We start from the raw sequence: 26,791 nt of genomic DNA on the forward strand, positions 1-26,791 counted from the left end.
ATATCAAGCTAAACCAAGAACGTGTAGACAAGTAGAAACATTGAAGTTAATAGGAGTATGGATTGAGACGGTAAACTGGGAGATGCAATACCTGTAACAGTTACTCACGTTCCACCATACATCTTTTGTTCTTTATAAAAATGACAGCCTATTAGAAACAAGAATGAGAGAAATTTTAACATAAAGTTTACAAAAATGGTGCAAACAAGGTCAATTTTTTAGCACAAAAACGTCTACGGACAAGTGACCGATTGAAGGTGTTATAAGGGAAAAGGTCAATCTGCAGAATTTAAAAATGATCAATTTAAAAAATACTTATCATTTATATAAATACGTTCAGGTCACAATTTTATAGATATAATGATGTACTTTTTGTGGCAAAGCAGTTTTACTACCTACTCTTATTACTAGTCACAATATACAGCAGCTGTAAAAATAAAAAGTCTTCAACCTAACCAGTAGTTCATGGATTGCTTTTATAAAAACATCTTATAAAAATAATCACTTATACTGTATAAAATTAAAATTGCGTTGGTGTGTTTCAACTTGAGCTCATACATTTCGTCACATATTTCCATTAAATATTTTTTATGCCTTTGGTGTCTGTAACGTAAGAATAAGTTATCTTTACAATCGCAGAAACACTAAGCTTTTACCTTTCAATTACAACCTTCAATGAGTTCTGAAATACACGTTCAGATTCAAAATCTAAGTACGAAGTTAAACTACGGATTACACTGGAGTCCACACTCAACGCTAACACAATCACTTCTCCCGACAGCCGTTTAAATAAACTGTCTAATTGGGATTTTATCTGAAACAAACAAACCAAATGTTTCATTTGAATCTGATATGCAAGATAAGTTTTAGGTAACTGGAAAATAATAAAGCAAACTACCTGATTTTCGTATCTTTTTCTCGTGTTCGCCGATAATTTCTCCATTGTAACAAAAAGGATTGATACAATAGCTTCATGGCTATCGCCACTACTGATTCTGCTATCATTCTTAATATTACTTAAAGGAATTACATGTTCTGCACATCCTTCGTTCCACAGTTTTATTACTCTTTGCATATTTTCTACTAAATCCGGAATTTTAACTACTTTTTCTTGAAATCTGAAAAAAAATTTTAAATAAATTTTTGTGATCTTCAAATACATTCTCACAAATAACAAGTATAAATTGTGCACAACCCTTGTGCAGGTAAAGCGCATTTTTTTTAAACACCCCGACGAAATTTCTTCCATAAATGAGAAAGTTGGCACTGCACATCCTACACAAAACCAAATTTGAAAAATGGCGTTACATTTGCTTTTATTCCAAGTGGTTATGTATCAAATTTCATTTAAATCCCTCCATAAATAAGAAAGATGGCACTGCGCATGCGCAAAACAAAATTTTCAAACTGGCGTTAAATTTGGTTTTATTCCAAGTGACTATGTATCAAATTTTATTTAAATGCCCAATGGTTATATTTCTTCCAAACGTCCCAATCGCCCTTTGTAGGTATTTTCCTTTGACAATTCACTCTTAAGATATAAGGAATTATAACCGATTACGACAAGGGATCGAGGAGGAAGACTATGGTTAGTATAAATTAATTCCTTTCGTTGAGACCTTTCATGACAGTACCATGAAGGATAAAACTAGTTCCCCCCCCCTTCCCACTCCACCCCTTACTTTAATAAAAGGACAGAAAGAAGGGCAGTAGTTTGAAGAAAACTGTTCCTTTCAATGAGACCTTTCATTAGAATACCATGAAGGGTAAAACATGTGTTCCCCCCTCCCCTCCCCATTTCCTATAGTTTAACTTGGCACCACTAAAGGCATGCGTATGCAAAATCTGAGACCAATTGGTTGTCGTATGTAAAAGTTATGCACGTTTTACTTTCAAAAACAGCATCTCAGGCCCCCCTTTTAGACAGCAAAATTTGATCCCCGTCTGGCACACCTTCAAGGTATAGGGTACCTACTGCAAAAAATTCCAGGACTCTAGGACCATTCCCCTACAAGTAGTTCAAAACGGTAGAAGTGGGACTGACAAAACGCAAACAATAGCACATTTTTTTAATGCGCTAAAAAATGTTAAGCAAGGCCATTGGTAGGTAGTTTGTGATTAACATGGCTACTCACCTATCTCTATCCCAGCTGCGAATTCTTACGGTACCCTTCTCAGTTTCTTTTAATATAATTATATGAGAAACGCTAAGTTCAGTACATTGCTCTTGAATTTCTTCGAGACTGCTTGCCTCAATTAAACAGCAACGAATACCAGCAGCCCACAGATCAGTTAAAACCTAAAAACACTAATGCATAGGACCATTACAAGTTCTCGTTTACTCACCAGAAACCTTTCTCTAGGCGCAATTTTGTTACCTAAAGAGCACACAACAGCATCCAGGTTGCTAGTTGTCGCCTCACTGAAATCACCGCCCTCTTGAACAGCTTGGATTAACTTATCGAGCGATATAGAAATCCCAACTGCCGATTGCTGCAGTTCTTTATTTAACATAATAGCCTCTTCTTTAACATTGCGATAACTCGCAATCATACCATCGTACCTGCCACCAGCAGCGAGCACGTCCATTCCACCTCGCCTTCTCTTTTTTTTTAATTCACACACAAACTGGCACATCATGCCCGAATACTGTCGAACATTAAACAGTAAGCCGGGAGCAATGACAACGTTAAACTAAAAAGAACCCATTGGTAAAAGTGCAGCACGGTATCGACTTACATTAACGCCGAGCGCTTCCGCATTTTGTATGATGATCTTCAACTCCTGCAAGCCTTGCTTGGCTAACGTGCTTGCTTCGGTTGATTTTTTTCTAGTTATAATCTGAAATGCGCTCATTATTTTCGGGAACGTGTTTTCCATTTCTATAAGATTGAAAAGGGTGGTAATGGAATTATCCGACAGACCTAAACTGATCAGGTGAGTTTTTACTTGTAATTTCACTTTGCCTTCCTAAAATGAACAAAGCATTAGTAAGATGTCGGTAGCATTTAAATTTGGATAATCGTGCAACCCAAATTGTTGTCTAAAATTCCAAGACTGTGACATTAATAATCGATTGCTGTCTAAGAATACTCAAAGACTACCATATATAAGACAAAGGCAATGGTTCTCAATATGATACAATTTATTATTTTCCAAACGAGCATATAATAAATAAATAAATAAATAAATAAATGGCGCACTCGGTCGAATACCAAATCCAGCAAACTTTAGACTCACAGTTATTTTAGTTCTATGTTAACTTTAATATCTTTTATTTATATTTATTTTGAGTTCTCAATTTTTATAATAATAATAATACCTTTATTTGGTTACATATTGCACCCATATTATCAACTCAGTAAACAAAAACAATTACAAGTGAGTACATTGCGAGAGCAATAGCAACTGAAAGGGCGAAGTTCAGATAGTAGTTGCCCAAGCTCCTACATCTGCTCTTCCACTTAACCCATTTTACATAAATATATATTTAAAGAACGAAAGACTTTAAGCTTTACAAAATATGATACAGAATTTAGCTAGCGTGTATTTACAGGATCGTTTTCCTTTTGAGATCAGCCGGAAACAAAAGTGTAATTTATAACGGGCGATCAAAAATGGGTTGCTGTCGAGTGACCTTTGGAAGTTCAAGTTAAGTGCGATTTCCCATGTAAACAAAAATTCCAAAGGTGACTCGACAGCAACTCATTTTTGATCGCATAGTACTATATTTATAATAATTAGCTAAAAGAAATAGGTAAACACATGTATACAACTTTCGAGGGTCAATCTCAATCTCTAAGTAGATTTTCTAGTACAACTTGATTGCACTTAATTCTTTCAATCCTGTAAAGGTTACCACAGACATAGTTTGTCGTCAAGGTTTGGACTGCGCAGTCCAATCCCTGGAATTTTCAACACTGTGTGTGCTGTACACCGGTGGACTGTACAGTCCATAAAATCCTATTCAAAAAACCATTATGAATAATGGCACAGACCTCTTTCAACACGTTTGGCGTGTGTGGTAGAATCATTGGTTAATTTATCAGTTTTCCGCTGTGCACCGTTCATGATTGTGAAATAATATAAACCTTCAATTTGTGGAGGGACTTCATATACAAAAGTGAGACTTGTCTTTGGCAAAAGTGTGAGGAATACCACGCACGACAGGAATATTTGCTTCTCTTCATTAGCCATTCCTTCCCCCAGGCACTTCTTTCAATACGCTTTTTTTTTAGTTTTACTGCGCTTCTTCACCATAATCCAACCAATTATCGCCAAAGTATCGTCGTCAGTAGATGCCATTATTATACAAGTTTTTAAACTTGCAGTTGAAAGTTGAAATAGAAACTGGAAATTTGGTTCATAGCCATAATCAACCATTGCAAATTGAAATAAAATAATTTCAAGATGGCGCCGCTTCCGTAAAATGTTAAATACAAAAGTTGTAGGGTTTATCACAAATCGGCAGAAAATGTAGAGTAAAAAACATATGAATATCGCAAAGTTAGTAAAAAATGCAAGTGTGGTAAATTTGTAATGGAATGCCCTGTATATTTTTCAAAAATTGAATAGATCTTTCCTTTCTGATTTCAAAAAAATATACTTATATGTTGACATTTGCTTTAGCCGTTTTTGAAATATTTGCATTTATAGTAGTTGCCATAGCAAAACAAATGGTCATTATTAATTAATATATTATTTTTACACTGGAAATAACATAGAGCAACTTTCCTTTTTAATATTTATTTCAATAAACAAAAACTAGGTAACCAAAATTTACAAATTCTAGATATGATCACTTTCTTTTCACAAACCTCTAAAGTAAATGTCTACATATTATATATGTTTGAAATCTATTCAATTTTTGAAAAATATACAGGGCGTTCCGTTAAATATTTACCAAATTTGCGATATTCATGTTCTCTTACTTTACATTTGATGGCGATTTACGATAAAACCTACAACTTTTGTATTTAAAGTTTTTCATATCTCTTATAATAACCGCGCTACGCGATATCTAAATTTACTAAATAACCCTGTACTCTGAGTAAATGACTGACATTGACATGACGCACATCTAATTTTTGCAGTATCAGTTGTGTTTGCCTTTAACAGAAGAATCTGTGATTAAAATTTCAAAAAGATATCTCGATAAATAACAGTTGATAATAATCTGATGTTTACAATATGCGATACGTTTGTTTACACTAAAAGCAACTTTTGTTAAAATTTCAAAGAAATATCTCCATAAATAAGAAAGTTGCCATTGCGCAGTCTGCGCATGCGCACATCTGATTTTTACTATATGCGATATGTTTGCTTTCACCCCAGAAATATGTGGTTAAAATTTCAACAAAATATATTAATTAATAAATTAAACAAATATAAACGAGCTCCTGGGTCTGGCTATAGCATGTGCAAAACCAAATTTTAAACCTGATGTTAGTTTTGCTTTTATTTAAAGTGTATATGCATGAAATTCCAAGTGGCTATGTATCAAATTTCATTTGAGTGCCTCCATAAATAAGAAAGTTGGCACTGCGCATGCGCAAAACCAAATTTTGAAAATGGCGCTACATTTGCTTTTATTCCAAGCGGCTTTGTATCAAATTTCATTTGAATGCCTCCATAAATAAGAAAGTTAGCACTGCGCATGCGCAAAACCAAATTTTGAAACTGGCGTTAAATTTGCTTTTATTCCAAGAGGCTATGTATCAAATTTCATTTAAATACCTTCATAAATAAGAAAGTTTGAAATTCGGTCTGTAAATGGGCGAGATGCGCAAAGGGCACTGTGAATGCTGATCGATTAGCCTCAACTTTTGGAATTGTGTTTTATATGGCTAAAGCTATGGGCACATTGATTCATGCAATTCGGTTCATAACTAACGGAGATGTAACGGTTCGTTAATTTCCGTCGTATGTTATAATAATTTGTATATAAATTGGTCCTTATGAAGCTTTACTAGTTCATTGTAAAACTGGCCGAATCTAGAGTTGAGTGGTAGAACAGCCCTAGGCTGAACTTCGCCCTAAAATCAAGGCTTTGATTAATGTGTATACACAAAGATGACATAAAGACCATATTATTATTATTATTATGTCAAAAGGGCCTAATTTATTTTTTGGGCTACATTGCCAATTCACGCACTCCGATCTACAAATTTAATAAAGAATCCACCTGCAAAATTTCATCGTAATCGGTCCATTCTTTTATGAGATGAGTTATCGGAAGTCGACATTGCAAAGTCTGCGCATGCGCAGTTGAATTGTAAAGATTTTCCTTGGCTACGCTACCAAATGCAAAAAGAACGAACTTAATATCTTGAAAACTGTAGGAGTAGTTAAGGTCTCGGACAGACGGATGGACAGAGAAAGTGGCTGCAATAGCGCAGCCAACTTCGTTGGAAAATGCGCTAAAAATAGCAACATAAAACAATCTGGGGAATTTCGTGAAATTGTTTTCGAAGAAACAGCTCGTTTGGTTATTTCTAATGTGCTTGTATACGGTCAGGATTGTGTTTTATTTTTAGATTAGACTGAGTGTAAATGCTATGAAACAAATTTTAAATACCACTGTAAATGAATTCTATGTTTATAGGTGGCGGTACGAAAAAGGCGTTTGATACGGAGAAGGCGTTCGATTCAAAAAAATGCGGTCGATACGAAAAAGGCGGCCCATGGAAGATGCAAGAGGTGTCCTTTCCCCTCTCGGGTATATAAGGTGATGATCAATATGGAAAGAACAAAATGTATCCTTCTCTACAACGTTTTTCTTCTCTAAGGCGTTTAAGTTTAGACTGTGTGCGCTTTCAAGTAGTTTTATTAAAGTGTATCCATATGGAAGTGTCGCTTATTTTGGTATGTGTCCAAGTAAACCTTAAATGATATTGTGTACCTATTTATACTACTTTTATTACATTAACTGTTAATATACACATTAAACCTGGCATATTTCAATTTAGTAGACAAAGAAGTTAACATGGCCAACTTAAGAATAATAAACCATTAAGAATGAGGAAATATCTTAGACCATACAGTACATGGATTTGCTATTAACCCTCACTTTCTTATGGAAACACCTTTTAGAGATATGATTTAGCTATCTGTAATCGTTTGGCCACTACGGGGCGTTTGTCGAATTTAGACGATTTCTGTAATGCCCCATAACATTCTTATTTTATAAAAATAATTAATTTTGGAAAATCTTTCTCAGAACAATTTTTTATGTAGAATTCATTGCGATGCAGGGGGCTTGATTTTTTAAAACTGAGCACTCTATATATTTTGGAGATTTGGAAAAGAACGCAAAATTTCCTAAATTTTGATGTTATCACTTGTTATATTTACATTAAATATTATTTGCAATATTGCATTTTATAACGGGCGATCAAAAAAGGACTGACGTCAAGTTGCCTTTGAAAGTTCAAAATTTGTCCCATGTAAACAACAATTCCAAAGGTGACTTGACAAGAACTCTTTCTTGATCGCAATGTACATTAAAATATGTAGATATTTTTATTGCAGACATCTAGGTTTCCACATGGAGAACAAAAGATGGCAGGACTGTTAAAAAAGACAATTTCTGGGCTATCTGGAAATTTTTATTAGTTCCAAATATTTCAAATAACACACAGAAAAGAACGAAGGGAAACAAATTTGTGAATAAAACAAATGGTAGTGTGACATTTAACGACTCAGTTGACTCAACGAAACCACGCGTCTTTCATTGGCGCCTGTCTGCGTAGTGTTTTCAAAAATTCCCAAATATTATAGGGTGGTCCGTATGAAAAATGTAGTGTAGGATCCTATTAAAAAAAAACCAAACATCTTGTTGAGCTACAGACACCTAGGGCCATTTTTTCCTTTATTTCCGTGTTAACGTCCGCAATACTTATGTATGCTTAGAATTCATAAACGGATTAATCCAGACATATGCAGTTTTTTACAGTGCTTACAAGTAATGCGCAGTTGAAGCAAAACAAAATAAAATGAATGGATGAAGGCCCCGTATGAACCGCAGACGCTAAAGAACTCGTGCATGCAAAGGTATTGCGGAAAACATACCTAAATTATTTAATTCATTATTATTAAAAAGCGTTTGAAGAGTTGCTGTCGCATAGTTTTTTGTGGGAAATTTAGTCTTCTACAATTGGCTTTTCCTGTGTTTTAAATCAAATAGGCGCGCTTGTGAATGTAGAAGAAAACGCCACACTCCACTAGCAGAAGTGTTACAGTTACAGAAGTCTTACATTGCATCGACTATGATTTTTACACCAGTAATTCATACACCTCTCTTTATTCTACACTGTGGTGAAGACATGACAGTTTGTATCAGTTTCCCATAGCATATAGTTTCGATGGTTATTTCCATTTTAACAAACTGATATGTGCCACTTTTAATGTTCTGTCTTGATCCTATTTTGAGTTGAGATTTTTGCACTATGTGGCGTTTTGTCATACCCACTGCATAGTTTTTTTTAATTTTAATTTAATTTTATTTTGCCTTTATTTTTGAATGGGCGGGGTTTCAGCCAAGGCTGCTCTACCAACCCAACCCACTATACATTTACATCCATGCCCAAACCCGGATTCGAACCAGGGACCCTTAGCACAGCAGTCCAGCTTTAACTGAACTGCGCCACACGGATTCTTCACGATCAACGATTGCTAATAACAAGTATCATAAAGAATTACGGAAATGTTCCTACCTTTGCATCTGATAAGATGTTAAAAACGTCATTATGACGATCTTTAATACCACAATGAAGCAATACAGCTTTAAGTAGCGAAGTGTGATTCAGTCGTATAAAAAACTTTTTGTTTTTCAGTCCGGGCAAAGCATTGACGATTTCATTAACAATGAAGAGCACTTCGGCATCCGTTACGAAATTACCTAATGGCATTGGAAAAAAACATAAACTTAGAAAACAAAACAGAACGCCTGGTTCACCTGGATTAGGAGTGACGACATCAAATGCACATTCGTATAATTCTCTTGGATGAAAGCCGAAAACCTTCTTTTCTCTGTAAACACGTTCGATTGCATATCTTCTCAAAAACGTTATGTTATTCCATGCTACATACCGTGCGAAAGATACTCTGCGAGTGATGAGCGTTAACATCATGTAATGAAGACAAGTAACTTACCGTAAATCATGAGGCAGCGATGTTATACTACCGGAATGTGTCATTAGTTTTACGCACGAATCTATTGCGTCATAATATTTACTTTTCGGTAACAATAAAGGTGTCGATAAATTCTGTCCCCCATGCAAGTGAAATATCTACAAACAATCAGTCATAGATATCACAAATTTCAATTAATTGTAACTTACATTTTTGACAGTTTCCTTTACATAATGAAACAACTGTAAAGACTTTGTAATGTTAGGAATCACCACATTCATATCATAGGTGATGTCCTGTGCAGCAGTCACAGGCTGCTGAAAGCAAGACGCTATAAGGTATTTGTATTCTTTCAACTGTGTGTTACTAAGAGTGTGCCTAAACATTTCTCGCATCTTCTCCTCTTCAACAACTGGAGGCGGCACCAATTCCGATTGCAATAATTCCTCAGAGGTCGGTCGTTTTGCAACGTCATGATTCAACAACCATCTAAAAGGCGAACTAAGTCACGGATAATTTTTAGTAATGTAATCTACCTTATCAGAATTTCTTGCTTATGGCACTCCTTCCTATTAAAATCCGCCGGAAAGCATACCTCTTTAAGTCGCAGTCCAGTTAAAATCTTCATTCTCTCCATTTGAGTTTTAAGCGGAACGTAACACATTTCAAATAAAATTATGCCTAGACTGTAAATGTCTACCTTTTGATTGTATATTGTCTTTAAGTTTGAGGTAAGCTCCGGCGCTGTATATAAAGCAGTTCCGACATGACCAGTTAAACTTCCGTCACCAACTTCGGGTGACCAAATTATTTTCTCATTTTCTAAAAAATTTAGAGCTTATTCAACAAATATCATTATATGAAATATGGCAAAAAGGGCTCAGAATTATAAAATTTTGAATGCCTCAAAAAAGATTGTTAGTAATTTTATCATTGAATTCTTAATATTACAATTGTGAAACTTAACAACGGCACTGATTTGTACCAAAACAACTGGTAAATAGTTAACTTTTATTGTTTAAAATCGATATCATTTTTGGTGTAAATGTTTGCTCAATTTATGGTTAAGTTTTGATTACATGGTCTTGATCCAAAGTTTAATTCATATTTTTGGTCATTGAGTATTGACTATTAAAGTAACTGATCAAAATCCAAAAGCCATTTACACAATTATAGCGTCTTATTTTGCGTTCCTTCCCTACTGTACTTTAAGTCATGGCGTTGTTTACAACTAACCTAACGGGGCCCTGCCAGTTGGCTTTTGAACATTTTTAAACGTTGCCATGTTTATTTTATTTCCGTGTTAGTGTAGTGTGCAGTTAGTGTAGAACCTGGGGGTGAAGTACACTACTCGCTGGAGAAAAATATCCCAAGTCAAGACTTTTTCTAAAGTTTCATTTATTATTTTACTTTTATATTATAATAAATGTTTAAGTCTCCAACATTATTTACAAAAATTTCTCAAATTATTAAGTAAATACTAATTTAATTCTTTAAGTATCATATTGTACTCTTCTCCCTAACAACATAGGTATCCTTGTAATATTAATGCAATTTTCGACACCACTATTTCTTAAAGTGTTCTACTACATCAGAAACATTCGCGGACATTTGTAATTAATATGTTTGGCCGTCCATATTTTCGGTTCTTGACAAAAGTCGACGAATTGCATTCTTCTAGAGCCGTAGTAGGTTTCGTTTTGGCGCCATCTATTAGTAATATTGCTATTGAAAATGACGGAGAAAAGAAATTTTTTTTACGCCTTTCCGTGTAATTTTTTGGAAATTATCGTTTATACAAACCTTGTCCTGATAATAAAACAATACAAACAGTAACAGTAAAAAAGAATGATCTAATTAGGTGCAGTCATTCTGAAGTGATGCGCGTACATAATGCTGTGTAAACAATGTCGAGTTGGACGTTGAAGTGAAATGGGTCGTTTAATTACTAATCAAAGGTTCATTTCAATTCATTTAATTAATCAGGTGGGTTTCCTTGCGGTTAAACATAATACGATTTTGCGTATCTAGCCAGTACCCAAGGTATTTGTATGTTTCTTTGTAAAAAAGATTATCTCCTAGAATTATTAAGGATAGGATTATTTGTTCCGTCCAAGATCAAGATCTTTACACATATTTCTTCCAGACGTCCTAATCATTCTTGGTGAGTACCCTCCTCCGACAATCTGTTCTTGAGATACAAGAAATTATATCCGATCACGATAAAGAGTGGCGGAGGACTATGGTTGGTAGAATGAATTGCTTTCATTGTGATCTTTCTACCATGAAGGATAAAACCTATTCCACCCCCTCCCCCCCAACCTCCTCTTTTGATAAGGAGTCAGAAAAAAGGGACGGTAGTTGGTAGAAAACAGTTCCTTTTGTTGAGACCTTCAATTAGAATACTATGAAAGATAAAATGAATTTCTCCCCGATATTCCGATGCGATATATGCGAATATTTTAGTATCAAAGAGAGCTATTGAAAAAAGTTTCAAATAAAAGTGGCAAGATTCGATGGGATAAATTCAATTGACGTAGAACATTTTTTTTCAAAGTGGCGGTTTTCGAGATATTGAGTATTGACATCAACTTCCTTATTTTAAATGGACGCCATATTATATTTTTTCGTCATTTGATAAATAAAAAATTATAAAAACAATGATACCAAACACTTAGTATTTCATTTGGGAATCAACCTTGCATTTTTGCCTCGAAGTTTACATTATGGCAATAATTCCATGGCTGATTATGATTGAAACCAAATTCATTCGTTTATTGTCCCGCATAGTCACCATCGACACGGCCATGGAATTATTGCCATAAGACATCCATTGTAAACTTCGAGGCAAAAATGCAAGGTTGATTCCCAAATGAAATACAAAGTGTTTAGTATCACTGCTTTTGTAATTTTTCTCTATTATCGAGTGATGTAAAAATCAAATATGGCGTCCATTCATTAGCATTGAAAACTACACAACTTTGCCAATTTAACCGAATCTGTAAGTATAATAATAACAAAGATAGCCATGATGATAATAATAATAATAATAATAATAGGCGTTTACAAGTTTATAAAAATAACTAAAACATAATTTATGTGACAACCCAAAAGGGCGATGTTCAGATTGGTACGGCATCCATACCATCCGCTCTCCCACTTCACCCTTTTATGTTATCCTACTCCAACTCTATATTTTTTGGTAGTTTATCCCACTGTACATGTACCTGTAATATAATCAAAGACACATAACTTTTCTCCCATGTGCTAGTTCTTCAGGCTGTAATCTTTTAGGACTATTTATTTCTCAATCGATCAGACCATATTTTTGACACGAAAAATGTATGTTGCACATGTTTTCACGGTATTTTTTCAGTAGAATCGAATTTCGAGATCCAATTTGAGTTATCATCTCGTTTTCCAGTCGAAAGACGCAAAAAAAATTAATTTTGCAACTTAAATTGTTAATAACAAAAAAAAACAGGAATTGGGCCCGGTACCGTCGAAATTGGGATTCAGCGAAAACATAAAATCAGCCCATGGTACCTAGACCGTATTTTTGACCTCTTATAAAAATTACATACACATTCTATAAGACATCACTAGCAAAATGCACTACTTTGGAATTATGATTTTGCTGGAGTCACTTTTTTGTTGTTTGTACAACAAAAGATAAGTTGTCTGCAGTGAGAGGTCAATAAAATGCCATAGTGGTGAATGTATCCAATCTTACAAGATCTATGCTTTTCAGGAATTGTTCTTGGACAGACATATCATCAATGCACAAATGATGCAATTGTATCTCAATTAGTGTACCTACTTACTATATACAAGCGAAACAATGTTTCAACTTCCACATGGGGGCCGATTCTAACTGATTTCAACGGTCGAAAAAGAATTTCGACGGCGCCATGACACCAAATTTCTACTCTTAGGGTGTAATAGGAAGTTTATGTTTCTTTAAGTTTGCTCTTATATTTTGCTAAGTTGGCTGTTTGATTTTGAACTATTTTAAACTTTATAAACAAACCCTTATGTTCGACCCTAACCCTACAGTAGCTACAATCGTACCTATTATTATTCCTCCATTAAGGAAATTAAAATGGTTTTTTGTTGGGATGTGATTTTAGTCTCCGCCGTTGTAAGATACGTAGGTAAAAGTAAAACAAAACAAAGCCACGGATAAAAAATGTAAACAGTGTACCAAAACACAAAATTGAGGTTAAAACCACGTGCGACTTTCCGAATAACAAAGTGCGCACTGTCGCTATCCCTTCTATTTCGACGTTGAAATCGTAATTTCAATCACTCTAGTCTAGTTGAATTTATTTTCAACGGTAGAAAAGTTATGACGTTTCAATGACGTATATTAGTAGTTCCTGATAATACCAATAGATGGTTACGATCGCAATTTCGACGCAACTACTGAAATTTCAACCGTCGAAATCAGTAAGAATCGGCCCCCTGTTCCACAATCAAACTTAGCACTCTTGTACAATCCTTGGAGGGGATTCATTAACACATTGACATTTTTCTTTTATTCAATGGATAAGCTTGTTGATTTTGGTACAGGCACCACAACGAAAAAGAAGAAATTAGGTATTTTTAATCTCTTACATTGTACATATACAAAAATAGATCTGCCATATTATTGAAATTTTTGGAGAAAGTTTCCAAACTACTAGAGAACCACCTGGTGGTTACTAAAGAATTTAATTTTTATTTAAAACCAGTTCTTGTATTTTGGAGATTATGTTTCACCCCAAAACGATGATCCTATGAAATGAAACATTCTTTGCCTAGTTTAAAAAAAAATGTTCCAAAACCCACTCGTGGGTATTGCCGCGTAACACAAAGTATTGAAACGATGCGTTGCCATCGAAAGCACACAAAATGTCGAATCTGCATATTGAAGCACGTCCACGTCCAGAGAAAGAGAGGAGTTAAATAAGTAAAATAAAGTTTCAAAGAAATATCTCCATAAATAAGAAAGTTGGCATTGCGCAGTCACTGCGCATGCCCACACATAATTTTTACCATGTGCGAAATGTTTGCCTTTACTAGAAGCAGCTGTGGTTCAAATTCCAAAGAAATATCCCCATACATAAGAAAGTTGGCAATTGTGCAGTTACGGCGCATGCACTGCGCAATGCCAACACATAATTTTTACTGTGTGTGAAATGTTTGCCTTTACTAGGAGAATCTGTGATTAAAATTGCAAAGAAATATCTACATAAATGCGAAAGTTGCCATTGCGCAGTCACTGCGCATGCCTCCACATAATTTTTACTATGTGCGAAATGTTTGCCTTTACTAGAAGCATCTGTGGTTCAAATTTCAAAGAAATATCTCTATAAATGAGAAAGTTGGCATTGCGCAGTCACTGCGCATGCCCACACATAATTTTTACCATATGCGAAATGTTTACCTTTACTAGAAGCGTCTGTGGTTAAAATTTCAAAGAAATATCTCCATAAATAAGAAATTTGGCATTGCGCAGTATGCCCACACATCACTGCGCATGCCCACACATTATTTTTACTATGCGCGAAATGTTTGCCTTTACTAGAAGCGTCTGAGGTTAAAATTTCAAAGCAATATTTCCATAAATAAGAAAGTTGGCATTGCGCAGTCACTGCGCATGCCCACATAATTTTTACTATGCGCGAAATGTTTATCTTTACTAGAAGGGTCTGTGGTTAAAATTTCAGAGAAATATCCCTATAAATATGAAAGTTGGCATTGCGCAGTCTGCGCAAAATATGGAGTTAAATGAAACTGATCGAAATGGGCAAATATAGACCATAACAGCTATCAATTAGCGAAAACGCGAAGTCTCTAGGTGGCCCAGGGGCCGAGATCTCGATGGAACGGACGGACGGACGGACGGAAACACGAGCACATAAGCTTTACCTCAACTTCGTTGTGTTACGCTAAAAATAGACATTCGATTGTAGGAATTACGCAAGTATGTATAATTGAACATGTGCTTGCCTATAAGTATTCGAGCATGCACAAATCGTGTTTTTGGTATGTATTGTCAGGAGAAGATTTGTAGATGATATTTTTAAAGACCTCCAGATACCAAATTTCATCGTAATAAGAAGTATTTTATCATCCCATGGCAAATAAGGCACTCTTTATAGAAATGAACATGTTGCCATGTATGCAAGTCATATTTTAGCAAAAAATATCATAATTCAACAAAACGAAGCAATAATTTGGAAATACCTTGTGTGTTCTTACTGTTGGTGGACACTTCGCCTGTTTTGGTTAAGATGTTTGTTGTAGCCAATCCGAAATCTCCAATTTTGACATGGTCATTTAAATCCAAGAATATATTTACCGGTTTTAAATCTCTATGAATCATTCCCTGTTGGTGTATGTGCGCCAAACCTGCATAATAAATCATTTAGTAGACACCATATAAATATCGGATCGTGCCGTACCTTCAATAATTTCTCGAAATAATCTCGAAATCCTATCTTGATCCATGTACAAATCAGAGTCAATTGCCGTCCTTAATGTGCTCTTCTCGCAGAATTCCATTTGAATGTACATAAACTGAATTACTCGGCCTCGCGGTGTTGCATCAACATGCATGGAATCATTAGCAGTAGTAATACTATTTGATTCGTCACAGGTAGTTTCGCTATCATCTCTTTCAAATTGTATACTATCAGAGTCTGAAGACTCCACATCTAGTCTAGAAGCAATTGGATATTAAGCAATACAAAAATACACATCCTAAACTGTCATACATAACACCCCAATCTTCTTCATCATCATCATCGCTAGATTCATCATCGACAACACCAGGTTTCGATTTACTTTCATAACTAATAGACCATTCCACATCTTTGAGCGGAGGCGCCAACATCTCCACGTCATTTTTAAAAGTGAGCTAAAATTTTTGTTCTTTAAAATATTGTGGATGCATCACATACCTCATCCTTATGAACTGTTTTTGGCAAGTTTGTAACATTGGAGGAGTCAGTTCTTGAAGACGGTGGGGTATCATCGTCAATTGTCGCACTCTCAATCCAAGCATTGTAATATCTAACAACATTCTCATGGTTCAGCTTAGATAAAAGTTTCACCTCTCTCGTTATCTTTCGATTCAATTGTTTGTTTTTCGGATTTAGTTCAATTCGCTTGATCGCATAATGGCCACCGTCCAGTTTATTTCGCACCTTTAAAACGTCACCAAACGCTCCCTTTCCGATCCATTGCATTACCTCAAACTCACTTTCTACCCTCGACTGACCCCCGGAGTTGGAATGGCTTAATGTTCTTATGTCAGTTAGGATTGGTTCTGGTGATACGTTTTTTGTAATAGGGAACTCATCCACGTTTTGGGGAGGGGATAAACGCTCTAAGGGAACTTTTATAAATGGATGATTTAACAGTTGCGCTGCAGTATACCGTTCTTTTTCTTCTCTTGTCAAACACCTACAATTAACGAATTTGTTTATTTCGATTTGTCAGCATACCCAATGCAACAAAAAATAAAAAAAAGCCCTAACCATACAAGAATCTAAGAGTGAGAATTAAATAGAAGGTAGGGGTGGGTCTGGTAACGTGGCCACGCTAAGCTTTGAATGATTGTTTTGCGCATGTGGAATTTTTAATTTCTTGATATTTAAATGAAATTTGATGCTGGGGTGGATTAATCCTGCAGTATATTTACAGTAGCGTATATAGTCCTAAAGATAATTATTTACACATACATATACAGTGTTATTTATTAAGAAGTAGACATTGGGATTTATGTACAGGGTGGCCAACTAAGAATGCGAGGTACTGTATCTGAGAATCTATCCATCGTAGAGGCTTGCGGTAAAAAATTATATTACTAAAACGGCCACGAGCAAAACCTGGAAAATATTTTTAAGTTTCTGAAATGACCGCTAGGGGGCGTAACTGCAATCTGGAATCTAAAAAAATGATGTTTCTGCGAATTTCGCTATATTAACCTAACAAAAAAATGTCCGGTCTTTGAAGTTGACGATAATCTGAACAATTTTTGTTTGGCAATTTTTCCTGTATCTCTAAAAATGAAGTGGTGGGGGGTATTTAAAGGTTTCCGTAAAGAACACCCTGTATCTTCGAAACGGCTGAGCCGATTTAAACAAACTCGGGTTGGTTCAAAAGAGCTATTCTTCAGCTACAAATATTATACTATTTGAAGTTTTGTTAGTTTCACATATCACCGCTTGAGGGCTTTTTTCGACATTCCGACAGAAATGGTTAATTTTCTCAAAAAAATTAAATGCATTGGTTCGATTTTTTTTTCATGAAAAAGTACCTAAATGATGCCTAAACAAGCTCGCGAAAACAGCATCTCGATATCTTGAGATATATATATTTTTTTTTATATCGTGATGGCCAGCATTTCAAGCTTTACGGCAGCATTAAAAGCTTCCTTTTTTAAATCGATCCACCTTAGGGCTACAAATTATATAAATAAAATAATTCCGGAAAAATATGCTTAAAAAAATAAAATTTTGAGGGTACATATAAAATTTTCTTTGGCCTAAACTTTAGGTTAGGAACAAGATATCGAGATGCGGTTTTCGCGAGCTTGTTTAGGCATCGTTTAGCTACTTTTTCATGAAAAAAAATCAAACCAACGCATTTAATTTTTTTGAGAAAATTAACCATTTCTATCGGAATGTCGAAGAAAGCCCTCAAGCGGCGATATGTGAAACTAACAAAACTTCAAATTTATAATATATGTAGGCGAAGAATAACTCTTTTCAATTAACCCGACTTTGTTAAAATCGGCTCAGTCATTTCGAAGATACAGGGTGTTCTTTACGGAAACCTTTGAATACCCCCACCACTTCATTTTTAGAGATACAAGAAAAATTGTCAAACAAAAAAGGTTCAGATTATCGTCAACTTCAAAGACCAGACATTTTTTTGTTAGGTTAATATAGCAGAATTCACAGAAAAATCACTTTTTTAGATTCCAGATTGCAGTTACGCTCCCTAGCGGCCATTGCAAAAACTTAAAAATATTTTCCAGGTTTTTCTCGTGGCCGTTTTAGTACTAAATTTTTTTACCGCAAGCCTCTACGATGAACAGGTTCGCAGATACAGTACCTCGCATTCTTATTTGGCCACCCTGTACATTGTTTTTCCCTATATCTACTTTCAAAAGACAAAATCTCTGCTGAAGGGCGCCTAATTTTAATTCCGTATCTTATAGAGAGAAAAAAGTGGCCATAATAGTATGATTTATTTTGAAATATCTTTTTAAATAACTTCGGTAAAAAATAAAAACGATTTTGCTAAATCTCCAAAAGATGGAATTTTTTCATTTTCAAAACGGCATTTTATTAAGCATCAAAATACGCAACTTTGCCAAATTTAAACTATCTACCTATCTCTTCCAGTTTCCGAGATTCCCATGGTCGCCCTCAAACTGGAATCAGCCTGTATACAGGGTCATTCTTGACGAGCGTCAGTTAGAAAGATATGGGAAACCTTTGAAAATTAAGCTCAACTGATAAGTCCTTTAAAGGTTTTGGCACATGATGAATTGAACTAAAATATTTTCAAAATAGCGCCACTTCCGGAAATACCGGAAGTAGCCATCAACTTTGTTATTTTAAATAGGGACCCCCTATTTTTTCTACATTTTCGGATTCTACGTCGAATTTGGAGTACAACGATACCCCATAGTTAACTCTTTGCTCCAAGGGCTTCGCCGATATTCAAGTTTTTGTGTCAAAAATTGAATTTGCAGGGGTAACTTTAAAAATTTATTATTCGAAAACGGTGAGAGATATTGCAAAACAGTTTTCAATGCTTTATTAAGGAAAGATCAAATTTTCTTATGGTATGCGTAACCGTCTAAAAAAGTGAGACTACGTCACTTTTTCAAAGCTCTCAACTTTTAAACTTTTAAATATCCGTAACTCCATTTTTTCAAATGGCACCCCCCATTTTGTTCTTCACCCTTGTTTTCCTTTTTCCCAGACCTTTAATTTGATGCAAAATTTCAAAAGCTGCTTCAAACGGTTTCCGAGATATTCCATGTTTTAGTTACTTCTTGTGGAAAGTTGATAAAAAAATTAAATCGCTTGATGTTATTCTTTTGTTTTTATTATGATAATGTTTAAACGTCAAATTTTCGCTGCTTGAACTTATACTTCTCGTCAATAATGGCTCGTTTGGGTTACACTAATGAAGATTTTTTGAATTTAATATTAATACACGGTGAATGTAATCGAATAGCTGCCAGGAAAAGCAGCGAAAATTTGACGTTTAAACATTATCATAATAAAAACAAAAGAATAACATCAAGCGATTTAATTTTTTTATCAACTTTCCACAAGAAGTAACTAAAACATGGAATATCTCGGAAACCGTTTGAAGCAGCTTTTGAAATTTTGCATCAAATTAAAGGTCTGGGAAAAAGGAAAACAAGGGTGAAGAACAAATGGGGGGTGCCATTTGAAAAAATGGAGTTACGGATATTTAAAAGTTTAAAAGTTGAGAGCTTTGAAAAAGTGACGTAGTCTCACTTTTTTAGACGGTTACGCATACCATAAGAAAATTTGATCTTTCCTTAATAAAGCATTGAAAACTGTTTTGCAATATCTCTCACCGTTTTCGAATAATAAATTTTTAAAGTTACCCCTGCAAATTCAATTTTTGACACAAAAACTTGAATATCGGCGAAGCCCTTTGGGCAAAGAGTTAACTATTACCATTATCACGGTTTATAAACATGTAATTGATTAATGTGTAACTATTTTTGTGAAAAATATTGAATAACATAAAAACTATGTGGTTTAGGCACAGGACACCTCTCATAAAAATTGCAGAGCACACATGGTAGGATCCTGTATACAGAGACTAGCAGACCCCACGAACTTCTTACCGGCTTTTTTCTTGTGTATGTGTTAAGCATTTAAAAATCTATCTACAGATAATTAGTTGCACTGAATTTGGCCAGAAAAGCAAAAGAATGAACACAAAAAGTACCTCATTAAAAAATCATGAAGATCCATTTGAACGTTTGAAGGTATTTCTGGATTATCATCAGAGGCAGAACAACCTCGAATTAGAGATAATAACAATATTCCAAACTGGTAAATATCAGTTTTCTTATTATAGCTGCTTACAGACTGACAATGAGCAATCAAATCGGTTAAGCGTTTATAAATACTATAATTGCTTAGTTTAACCGTGCCTAAAACACATCAATATTAAATCTACCAATACATCATTGCAGCCTCACCATTAGTGCTAATGTAAACGCAGGATTTGGTGATATCTCTATGAATAACGTTATTTCGATGTAAAAATTCTAAGGCGCTCAATACTCCGATGGCAATGTGTCGCACCATTTCAGTTTCAATGGATAATTCATAATTGAAGACAGAAGAACACAACCCTAAAAATCAAACAAAAATATTAAAAACAGCGATTAAGGACATTTACAAAACAACAACCTACAACAAATTCTTGTAAAATATTGACAATCACTCGATTACTGTCTTTGACATGTTGCTGTTTCACATTCACATAATGCACAAGGTGTGAGTGTTTCAATTTAATTAGGTAGTTCATCTCCTGTTCAATGCTTGTAACTTGTCGACATACTTGTAATTCATCAGCATTTTTATAATTAATAATCCATTCTCCTACAGCAAATAACTCCCCAGTTTCTATATCTAAGCCATGGTAATATGTAACCTGCCCTTCCTTTAAGTGACCTACGAATGTCTGTTGCTCATTCGCTTTGTTGTTAAGTATTCACTTACCTATACAACGACCCCTTTGAATTTCTCTAATTCCATTATTTGAAAATTCGATCACTTGAGTGCCATGATGCTCACACCTTGAATCTTCGTGGTCGAGTGAACTCATTAGTGCTAATGTAAACGCAGGATTTGGTGATATCTCTATGAATAACGTTATTTCGATGTAAAAATTCTAAGGCGCTCAATACTCCGATGGCAATGTGTCGCACCATTTCAGTTTCAATGGATAATTCAAAAAGTAATTGAAGACAGAAGAACACAACCCTAAAAATCAAACAAAAATATATAAAAACAGCGATTAAGGACATTTACAAAACAACAACCTACAACAAATTCTTGTAAAATATTGACAATCACTACGATTACTGTCTTTGACATGTTGCTGTTTCACATTCACATAAATGCACAAGACTGACAATGAGTAATCAAATCGGTTAAGCGTTTATAAATACTATAATTGCTTAGTTTAACCGTGCCTAAAACACATCAATATTAAATCTACCAATACATCATTGCAGCCTCACCATTAGTGCTAATGTAAACGCAGGATTTGGTGATATCTCTATGAATAACGTTATTTCGATGTAAAAATTCTAAGGCGCTCAATACTCCGATGGCAATGTGTCGCACCATTTCAGTTTCAATGGATAATTCATAATTGAAGACATACAAACAAAAATTTAAAAACAGTTAAGGACATTTACAAAACAACAACCTACAGTAAAATATTGACAATCACTCGATTACTACATACATTCACATAATGCACATGTCAATCATCTAATGCTTGTAACTTGTCGACATATAATTCTCAGCCCAGTAACTTTTCTATATCTAAGCCATGGTAATATGTAACCTGCCCTTCCTTTAAGTGACCTACGAATGTCTGTTGCTCATTCGCTTTGTTGTTAAGTATTCACTTACCTATACAACGACCCCTTTGAATTTCTCTAATTCCATTATTTGAAAATTCGATCACTTGAGTGCCATGATGCTCACACCTTGAATCTTCGTGGTCGAGTGAACTAGCACTGTTACTGCTTTTCCTAAATAAAACACATTTGGAATCAAATTGGTTCGCTTAATAGAAGCAGTACCTATTTTTGCCCGGATAATTTTCATCTGACTGGTCACTGTCAAATCGTTCTCTCCTCAGTTTAAATTCTGATTTAAGAATCTCTCTTCTTTTTTCTATTTCGTTGAATATCACTTGTCTCTGAAACAAAACGGTTACTGATGCAAACACTGAAGCTATTAATGGTAGACAAGTAGTATACAGGGTGAGTTTTTTTTCATTTTAAGCATTAGGCAAAATACGTTAGGAAAGTTGTATAAAAACTAAACATTACATATACAGAATTTAACACTATATGACTCCCGAATTGCGTCACGACAAGCCCTATAAAGTAGTGATCCAGACAAAGAAGTATGTAAAAACAGTCCAGATTTAGAGAAAGGAAGCTCCAATAGCACCTCAACAGATCAGGAACTTGCAGCCGGAGAGGATCCTCAGATTTTTAGACAAACTGCCTCTCTTGGAGTAAGATACTGGGGCACGCACAATAAATCAAAGGGTCAAAGTGTATAGGCGTGGTATAGCCCAACCCAGAGAAAAAAAAAAATGGCTTTGTTCATGAGTAAGTCAAGACTGCACTCGCTTCTCGACTTCTGCTGTTAGGTACTGCAGGCGTTGCCCACCTTGTTCGTAAATGAACGAGACATGGACAACCTGTTACAAATAACTACCAAAACATTTTTTTAGTACTTGGTCAATAGAAGTAGTCGTTGATATAATGTAGTATCCTATGTAAAAACCCACAATGCAGCACTGCCTGTCTGGCTGCCTACATACGCATTCTCTTTCATTGATTGCATGATGCTATGTAAACATACTTAGTGATGACGTCATGATACACTGATGACGTGCGCGTAGACTAAAATGCCAAGTGTGCCAAGTATGAAATGAGTTTTGTTGTGCTTTTTCCCAGTTCACATCACAACACTTTTTTATGTAGATATCGTCTAAAATTTGGAGAATCCTCCTCCTCCCCCGATGGAGTAATTATGTGAGTTCCACGCAAAAGGCAGTTTCTATTATGCAACAGTGTACCAATAAGACAGGTAGACGAACTGCTGATAAATTTGTGAAGCAATAAAGGAGTAAAATTATTTGTTACTTGAATGGAAGGTGTCAGTCTGCAAAAATTATAGCTGTCCAATTGGTGCTTTTATCAATTACAAAAGGGGTTTCACAGGGGTCTATTTTGGGACCACTCATGTGTATAATAATAATAATAATAATAATATTTATTCCATAGACAAACTAGTTTGAGTGGAAGTTGTCAACAAATATCTTAAAATTTTGAAATTACATTGAATATTATATAGGTAAAGAACAAATTACGTATTAAATAGCGACAAACAAGTTACATTAACCAGTAAAATATTCACTTACATCATAATGACTTTTGTCAACTAGAAACAAAAATAATTTTTCTTTAAAGATTTATAATTGCCTACAGTTACGTATTATGTGAGGTAAATGGTTATAGATCTTAATTCCCAGATTGGAGGGGGTAATACAAGGTATAATATACACTCATCACCTCGTTCTTTAGTTTGACAAATATACTGTGTATTGCAAATTGAAAGAGTCGTGTTCATTTCCCGTTGAAGAGTACTTCACTGCTACTCGTAAAATAAATAAAGAGCTATGTTCCATTAAATCAGTTTTACGCATGCACTCATTATCCATAAACCTTTAATGGGTCTTCAATCATAATCTTTGGGAATGAAGACAAAAATGATTCCCTAAAAGACAAAATCAACTTCACCTTGCACAAGATGACCATACCTATTAAATCTGGAGAAGCACCCTGAATTTGAAGTTACATGCGTATAACATTCGGTATACGAAAGTTAAGTGACCTGAACTGACTAGACATGAACAACAAATGAAAACTAGTATTTTCAACCTCGATTTGCAACACTGTCATAAAGTGCTCTTAAATAAGCAACCGGTGTATCTTTATAACGAAATCTGTTTTCGAACAAACGTTCACAACTTAAATTCTCCCAAACACTCCACTGCTTTATTTGAATGAAGCTCTCAGTTTCAATCGGTTTCAATTCATATTTAATTAAAAAAGTGAATTTCAAAAAAGATGAATTAGGCAAACAAACTAGATTCTTATTTTACTACTTGCATTGCAGTAAATAATTAATTTGTGACACTCTTTTGTTTTAAAATATCATGGCCTACGGACATTCCTTACAAAACTTGAAGAGAATACAAGAAAAAATATAGTTTTGACACTGTGAAATTCAGAATGTTACCACTTCATTGTGAATGTCCTGTAATCCAACTTTCATTATCAAAGTGTTCTCCTTCACTCGGATTAACATTATTGCTTAGTGATTTCCTATACTTTAAAAATCACGGTTGCTACGATTTATCAAAGTGAGGCTTTCTTATGGGGAATTATTCGGGAAAAAATTAAAAAGATGGCAACGTTGCCAAAAATCAAAAAGTTTCCATGTAGAGGTTAACAAATGACCTCAAAACAATTAAAAATATACAGTGTTCTATTTAAAAAAATCAGTTATTTACACCGTAAAAATGAAACACCCTGTACATTCAAAACTACTTCGTGGAGATGCGCAACCATCTATAGTTGAGGATTTTTATATTTCTTAGCATGTATGAGGTAGGAAAAATTGTTGCAGGACCCTGAAAATGGATACATAGATAACATAAACAAATACAAACCTCTCGATCCCTTTCCAATTGTTTTGCTTGCTTTAATTTCTGCTCCTCTGCCTTTTGCCTATTTAACATTTCCTCGTAAAAACTTTTAAATCCGGGTTTGTTGTGTCGATAGAGAAATGACTGCGTATGCTGAGCAAGTTCGAAAATCATCACCTCCCCCAATAAATTGTGGGCTTCTTGCTGTAGCTCAATTTGTAACTCGTCCAACGTAGCTTTCGACATGCCTTTGCCATTTTCAAGTAAGATCTCCGGGATGCTGAAAATAAACTCCACTTGGAACAATTTTATATATTTGTGATCTATTCATTTTCACAATGTACAATAGATCACGCACATAAAAAGGAAGAAAAAAATTGTGCGAATAGTAGAGCAAATGAATGGAACATGTTTAATTCTTACTCATTAGGATATTGTTTGGAGCAAATAATGTGAAGCTCCACAGTAGCATACACCTCGTGAACACCAGAACTTCCTTGTTGTGGAGTCAGCTTGATTTTTACGTTTAAAGGCAGCCATAAATTCCAAGCAACTTTGTCACGTAAATCTTCCAACGCATCTCCAAAAATTGCCTACAAACATTGCTAGTTATCAATCCCGATGTTAGTTCACATTTACACCACCTTTAATGCTTCTATTTCGTTCTCTTGTCTGATTTCAATAGAATCTTCATTCAACATCGCTCTTCTGTTATAAAATACGCATGGTTTGTAAGCGCTTATTATGCCCGTAGGTTTTAAAATTATCGAGTTATATTCCTTTATTAATTAACTACTAATACAACATAATAAAAATAAAGATTTAATTCTTCACAAAAACATCTCTTTAGAATTTACATAACCTCAAAAATTGTTCTGTGAGCGTGTCGCGTACCGATCTAGAGATAAACAAATCAGTGGACAGTGGCGGATTGCGTTATGCGTATATGGGGTACCTATTCCTGTTGATGGGATAGTACGAGCATTGTTTATTCATCTAAAAATTGAAATAATTTTCAAACGGTATGTTTCGCTGGCAAACTTTTTACGGCACAAACGAACGGGCACAAATTTAGCAATAACCAATCCACTTTAAGTCCCGAGATTTATGCATATGTGGATTTGTGCCGACAAAAGTGTCCGAAGTTAGCAGAACATCTAAAAATCGAAATGATTTCCAAACGGTAAGTTTTGCTGGCAAACTTTTTACGGCACAAACCGGCACAAACGTAGCACCACAGACAACATCTAACCAACCCACCTAGTCTCGAAATTTCTGCCGCTAATGTTCTGCTACCTTCACGGACCCGCATCTTGTAAAGTATGTAGAGGGAAAAAAGTGGCCATAGTAATATATCATTTATTTTGAAATGTCTTTTTAACTTCGATAAAAAATAAAAATACAAAACTTCGGACATCTCCAAAAGTAGTCGGAATTTTTTCAGCTTCAAAACTGCTTTTTTGTTAAGCATCAAAATACGCAACTTTGTCGAATTAAAACCATATATATATGATTAAAACTACCTCCGTATTTCTGACAGTTTCCGACATCCGCATGGTGGCCCTCGAATTTGAATCAGCCCTGTATGTACAAAAATGTATTTACAAATTACAACATACATAGCGATCAAAAATGAATGACCGTCGAGTCACCTTTGGAATTTTTGTTTACTTGGGAAATCGTACTTAATTTGCACTTCCAAATGCCACTCGACAGTCACTCATTTTTGATCGCCCGATGTACTATGCGATCAAAAATAAGTTGCTGTCGAGTCACCTTTGAAATTTTTGTTTACATAGTAAATCGTACTTAACTTGAATTTCCAAAGGCGACTCGAAAGCAACTCATTTTTGATCGCCCGTTATATAAAGGAAGATATTATTATTAAACAAGTGACAGTCAATTTGTACATGCGGCGATGCGAAGGTCCAATCGTGTTTTAATAAGCCCAACTGAACAAAATCAGTGTGCGCGCAAATTGTTTGTCATTTACTACTAAAAATTTTCGTTTTTACCAAAAATAAATGTAGACCTAGACAGTAATACGAGTATCACCCGTAATAGGCAAATAGCGTTCTACAAGCGCAGATACACTCAACAAATTGCAATTTACAATCTACCAAACTCTTACCAA

The 26,791-nt window shown here is 34.9% G+C and overlaps 1 protein-coding gene across 2 annotated transcripts; it reads right to left on the minus strand.

Annotated features, from left to right (window-relative positions):
• Nucleotides 1-303: 303 nt before the first annotated feature.
• On the minus strand, nt 304-25,860 carry LOC116164845 (eIF-2-alpha kinase GCN2). 2 transcript variants are annotated; one of them, XM_031479085.1, is made up of 26 exons: nt 25,613-25,860; nt 25,302-25,555; nt 25,081-25,250; nt 24,682-24,937; nt 22,010-22,128; nt 21,921-21,958; nt 20,913-20,996; nt 20,601-20,864; nt 20,387-20,542; nt 20,131-20,338; nt 16,080-16,584; nt 15,894-16,036; nt 15,582-15,838; nt 15,364-15,528; nt 9,669-9,954; nt 9,342-9,621; nt 9,154-9,290; nt 9,091-9,105; nt 8,957-9,030; nt 8,715-8,899; nt 2,740-2,970; nt 2,347-2,694; nt 2,136-2,299; nt 899-1,118; nt 657-814; nt 304-603 (listed from the first exon to the last, which is right to left on the minus strand). In XM_031479085.1, exons 2-26 carry the CDS (start codon nt 25,356-25,358, stop codon nt 477-479), a joined length of 4,647 nt encoding a protein of 1,548 aa, XP_031334945.1. In that variant the 5' UTR covers nt 25,359-25,555; nt 25,613-25,860; the 3' UTR covers nt 304-476. The 2 variants fall into 2 exon arrangements, with proteins under 2 accessions (XP_031334945.1, XP_031334937.1); XM_031479077.1 differs by having other exon boundaries at nt 8,957-9,105; nt 25,613-25,858.
• Between the last annotated feature and the right edge of the window lie 931 nt (nt 25,861-26,791).

The sequence above is a fragment of the Photinus pyralis genome, unplaced genomic scaffold (genome assembly GCF_008802855.1).
Source record: "Photinus pyralis isolate 1611_PpyrPB1 unplaced genomic scaffold, Ppyr1.3 Ppyr1.4_LG1, whole genome shotgun sequence".
Lineage (NCBI taxonomy): Eukaryota > Metazoa > Arthropoda > Insecta > Coleoptera > Lampyridae > Photinus > Photinus pyralis.